The 5,327-nt window shown below is 61.1% G+C and overlaps 1 protein-coding gene across 1 annotated transcript; it reads right to left on the reverse strand.

Annotated features, from left to right (window-relative positions):
- Positions 1-606: 606 nt before the first annotated feature.
- ETH_00011450 (uncharacterized protein) lies at positions 607-1,923 on the reverse strand (the record flags this gene model as incomplete). The annotated part of the gene is made up of 1 exon (XM_013380361.1): positions 607-1,923. One exon carries the CDS (start codon positions 1,921-1,923, stop codon positions 607-609), a length of 1,317 nt encoding a protein of 438 aa, XP_013235815.1.
- Between the last annotated feature and the right edge of the window lie 3,404 nt (positions 1,924-5,327).

Genomic DNA, 5,327 nt, shown 5'->3' on the forward strand with positions numbered 1-5,327 from the left:
CCTATTAGGGGCCCCTATAGGCCCCATTAGGGGGCCCCTAGTTGGGGGCCCCTTATTAGGGGCCCCCTTTAAACCCTTTCGCGAGGACCGTTGAGGGGGGCCCCCCCTACGGGCCCTATCAGGGGCCCCCTTTAAGGGCCCCCTTTTTTAGGGCCCCCTTTTTGGGGGCCCCCTTGAGGAGCCCCCCTTGTGGGGGCCCCCTTGAGGGGCCCCTAGACCCTGCCTTGTGAGGGGCCCCATTGCTGCTTGCGTGGTGGTTTGCGGTGGCGCCTGTGTGGGGCCTAAAGACCATTGGTGAGTTGCTGCTGCTGCTGCTGCTGCTGCTGCTGCATCAGAGGCGAGTAGCTAGTTAGCTAGCTAGCTTGCTAGCTAGGTAGATAGCGGGGAAAGCCACGGACTAGCTGCTGCTGCTGCTGCTTGCTGCTGCTGCTGCTGCTGCTGCGAAGGGCCCCGGGGAGCCTCGTGCGGCGATCGACTCCCTACGGTAGAGGGCCCGGGGCCCGCTGCTTCGCCCATGTTGCTGTTGTTGCTGCTTTGCTGCTGCTGCACAGCTGCAGCTGCTGCTAGAATTATTGAGTGTTGCTGTTTGCTTGCACTGACTCGTGCTTATTGGGAGGCTGTTGCCGTCTCCTGTTGCTGCTGCAGCGGCTGCTGTTGCTGCTGCTGCTGCTGCAGCTTTTGCTGCTGCTGCCGCTGAAAGGCCCTGGCCTCTGCCACTTGCTGCCTCAGGACCCCAAACCTGCTGGCTAGCTGCTGCATCAAAGTCCGGCTGGGTCTTATTTCTTGAGATCTCTTTTTGAAAGTTTTAAATAAATCCGACTGAGACAAAACTCCCAAAGTGCTTCTCCCGTGGGACAAGAACTGCCGGGTCCACCGGCTTATCCCGTCAGAGGGGCCCCCGGGGGGCCCCTCGGGGGGGCCCCCCGGAGGGCCCCCCTGGGGCCCCCCGGGGGCCCCCTTGGGAGGCCCTCCTACGGAAGCTTCAGGGGCCCCCCCCTGGGGCCCCTCAGGGGGCCCCCCGGGGGGCCCACCAGCAACCCTTGGGGGGACCCCGGGGGCCCCTGCTGCAGCTTCTGCTGCTGCTTCCTTTTGAGGTGCAGCAGCAGCAGCAGGTGGGAGGCTCTCGGGACTTGGAGGCTGCTGCTGCGCTGCAGCCAACGGGAGGGGGCCCCCAGGGGGCCCCCCTCCCGCTGGCTGCGGGGCTTCGGCTGCTGCTGTCTCTTCAGTGGCTGCTTTGCCCTCTGCTGCTTCTGCTGCAGCTCCCTCTTCTGCTGCTGCTGCTTCTGCTGCAGCCCCTTCTTCTGCTTCTGCTGCTTCTGCTGCAGCTCCTTCCTCTGCTGCTGCTGCCGCCCCCTCTTCTGTTTCCTCTCCCTTCGGCGCCTCTTGTGTCTGTTGATTTGATTCTGCTGCTTCTGCTGCTGCTGCTGCTTCTTCTTTAGCCTCTTGGCTTGGCTGCTCTGCTGCTTCCTCTGTTTCCTTGCCCTCAGTCACCTCTTCTGCTGCTGCTGCTGCTGCTGCTTTGTCGGAGGCCTCGGGGGATGCTGCTGCTTCGCCGCTGCTGCTGCCCGCCTCAGTCTCGCCGCTGGCTTCGTCTGTTTCCCCTGAGCTTTCCTCCTGTGCCTCTCCCTCTGCTGCTTCCGTGCTGCTGCTGCTGCTGCTGCTTTGTTCTGCTTCGCCTGCTGCTGGCGCCTCCGCCTCCTCCTCCCCGTCTGTTTGCTGCTGCAAGAAGCTCTTCAGGGCCGCCTCGAGGGGCCCTCGGGGGGCCCCCAGGGGCCCCTGTGGGGCCCCCGCTCGCAGCCGCTGCTGCGGGGGGCCCTCATAGCTGTGGGCCAAAAGGTCACCTGGGGGCCCCTGCCTATGGTAGGCAGCAGCGGGGCCCCAGAGGGCCGGGGCTGCAGCGCAGACAAAGAGGTAGGCCCTCATGTTTGGCTGCTTGCTGCGGCTCGCCCTTGCTGCTGCTGCTGCTGTTGCTGCTGCTGTGGTGTCCGCGTCGCCGCTCGCCCAGCGCAGCAGCTGCAGCAGAGCAGAGGAGCCAAGAGACACCCAGGGTCACTCCTGGACAGCCGGAGCTCTTAGATTTGAATGAATGCCCTTAGAAGTAGCTGGGGTTTGGAGCAGCTAGTGCGGGTTGCAGCTGCCGCTGCTGCTGCTGCTGCTGCGGCTGCAGTTGCGGCTGCTGCGCGGTGTCGAGACAGCGTCGCTGGGCAGCAGGGCGCGGGCTGCTCCTTGAAATGGATTAAATTTAAGCAAACTATTCAAATTAAAGAACTAATTTGAGACAAAAAACAGGCTATGAGGGCTCAACGAGCCAGAGGCGCAGCAGCAGCAGCAGCAGCAGCAGCGACCGCTGGACTGGGCCGGCGGGCCCGATGCCGACCAGCGGCTGCCCGTCGGTACACCCCAACTCTCTCCTTTGTCTTCAGTTTATTTTTATTTTAAATAAAATTAATTACTATTTATTTACTTTTGCTTTTCTTTGGACTTCATAAACAGCAGGCAGGGGCGCGCAGCAGCGCCGCCTACGGCAGCCGCCGAGCCGACGAGTGAGGCCACCGTAACAGCAGCAGCAGCAGCTCCTGCTGCAGCAGCAGCAGCAGCAGCAACCAGCAGCAGCAACCAGCAGCAGCACCTAAACAGCAGAAGAATATCTAGAGAAGCAATACTGAAAAGGATATAAGGGAGCTAAGATAGAGAGCAGCAGCAATTTTATAGAGCTTTGGCGTCTTGGGCCCCTTAGGGGCAGCAGCAGCAGCAGCAGGAAACTGCAGCCACTAGTCGGCAGGTGTAGCAGTAGCAGCAGCAGGAACCTGCAGCTGTTAGGTAGCAGCAGCAGCAGCAGGAAGCTGCAGATGCTTCGCAGCAGCAGCAGCAGCAGCAGCAGCAGCAGCAGCAAGCTACTGCACTGCCGCGCCACGCTCCTGTTCAAGTGTCTAGGCACCTTTGAAGAGGAGCTTTAAAGGCAGCAGCAGCTGCTGCTGCTGTCCTCACTTCAGGTGTACGTACACCTCAGCAGCAGCACTGCTGCAGCTGCTGCTGCTTATTGGCTGCAGCGCCAAGTAATTGGCTGCATAGTGCAGCCAGAAGCAGCAAACAGACGGCTTCCTAGACCAGCTAGCCACGGCTAGCCACAGCTAGCCAGAGCTAGCTACAACTAGCCACAGCTAGCCGCAGCTAGCCAGAGCTAGCTACAGCTAGCCACAGCTAGCCACAGCTAGCCACAGCTAGCCACAGCTAGCTACATTAGCAGGAAGATGGCCTGCGCTTGGCTCCGAGCACTGGCCTCGCGAGTGTGTGTGCTGCTGCTGCTGTTGCTGCTGCAGCAGCAGCCGCTGCAGCAGCCGCTGCTGCAGCCGCTGCTGCAGCCGCTGCAGCTGCTGCTGGAAGCAAAACGAAGCGCAGAGACTCTGATACCCTAAACCCTAAAATGCCTCCAGTGCTAAACCCTAAACCCTCGCTCTTAGCCTCCGAACCCTAAACCCTAGGGGCTTTGCTGCAGCAGCAGGAAACAGCAGCAGCAGCAACAGCAGCTGCCGCGCTTTCCTAGAAGCCGCAGCAGAACTTCCGCGGGAAATAGCCGCAGCTAGCCACAGCTAGCCACAGCTAGCCAAGCTAGCCACAGCTAGCCACAGCTAACCAGAGCTAGCCAAGGCTACGTCTATACTGGGACTGGGAGTAAGCACTTTTTGCTGTTGAAGCCAAAGGCAGCTAGCGCAGCTAGCTAGCCAGCCTCACTGGCTTGCTGCGGTAGCTAGCTGCGGTAGCTAGCTGCGGCTGTTTGCAGCAGCTAGCGTTGCAGCTAGTCGCGGCTAGAAGCAGCTGCCTGTGGCTAGCTGCCTGTGGCTAGCTGCCTATGGCTAGCTGCCTGTGGCTAGCTAGTTCTAGCTGTGGCTATATAGCTGTGGCTAGCTAGCTGCGGCTAGGTAGCTGTGGCTAGCTAGCTGCGCCCAGGTAGCTGTGACTAGCTAGCTGCAGCTAGCTAGCTGCAGCTCACCTCTTCTGGGTGTGGCTGGGTAGGTATGGCTAGCTGCAGCTCGGCGTGGCTAGATGTGGCTAGCTAGCCAAGAAAAGCTGCAGGCAGCTGTGGCTAGCTAGCTGTGGCTGGCTAGCTACAGCTAGCTAGCCGCTGCTAGCTAGCTACAGCTAGCTAGCCGCTGCTGGCCAGCAACAGTTAGCTAGCTGCAGCTAGCCGTGGCTGCTCCCGCTAGGGTGACTGTTAGCTAGCTAGTAGCCACGTAGCGCCTGGACGTGGGAGCTGGCTAGCAGCTAGCTACCAGCTAGCTAGCAGCTAGCTAGCAGCTAGCTAGCAGCTAGCTAGCCGCTAGCTAGCAGCTAGCCGACAGCTAGCTGGCAGCTAGCTAGCAGCTAGCTAGCTACTAGCTAGCGGATAGCTGGCAGCTAGCTAGCAACTAGCTAGTGGCTAGCTAGAGGCCAGCTAAAGGTTATATAGCAGCTAGCTAGCAGCTAGCTAGCGGCTAGCTGCAGCAGCGTGTGGCTGGCGAGCTGACACTCCACCCCGTGAGTCTCTGCCTCTGCTGCTGCTTGTGTCTCCTTTTGCTGCTGCTGCTAGCCCCCTGTGGGGCCCCGCATCTTGCCAGTGTTTGGGGCCCCATAAGCAGCAGCAAAAGCAGCGAGACGCGGCGCTGCTGCGTGGGGCCTCGCGGCTGCTGCTGCGGGGTGTACGCACACCTCAACTCGGGGCTATCTCGGGGCTCTTTTCTTTCTTTTAAAGCTCTAAATAATTCATTTTTGTACTTTAGACAAATTAAGGTTTCTTTCTTCTACCAAAAAGGACAAGCTGGCTCCACAGAGGCCCCAGGGGGCCCCCCGGGGGCCCCCCGGGGCCCCCCGCGGGCGGGCGCGAGTGGGTGTCTTGGGGGTTTAGTTGGGGGCCTCTGTGGCAGTTATTTGTCCATTTTGGAGTTTAAAAAGAAGAACAAAATAAAAGCTTGACTTTGTGTTGTCGGGAAGGGTTTAGGGTTTAGGGTTTGGGAGAGTTAGTGCGTTTTCGCCGCAATGCCGGGCGTGCTGTCGAAGCCAGAGGCCCGGGAGGGCCCCCTGGGGGCCCCCGGGGGCCCCCCGGGGGCCCCCAACCCCCTAACCCCTAAGGAGGGGGAGGGGCCCCTCCATTTCTTTTGCCGCGTGGGCCTCCAGGGCCCCACAAAGGCCCGCCTGGCTGTGGGCTCTTTGGCTTTGCTGCTGTGCTCTGCATGCAACTTGGCGACTCCTTACCTTTTGGGGCTTTGCGTGGACTCTGCGCACATGGGGGCGCCCCCGGGGGGCCCCCCGGGGGCCCCCGGGGGCCCCCCGGGGGGCCCCCAGGGGGCCCA

The sequence above is a fragment of the Eimeria tenella genome, genomic scaffold (assembly GCF_000499545.2).
Source record: "Eimeria tenella Houghton genomic scaffold, Eth_scaff545, whole genome shotgun sequence".
Classification (NCBI taxonomy): Eukaryota; Apicomplexa; class Conoidasida; order Eucoccidiorida; family Eimeriidae; genus Eimeria; species Eimeria tenella.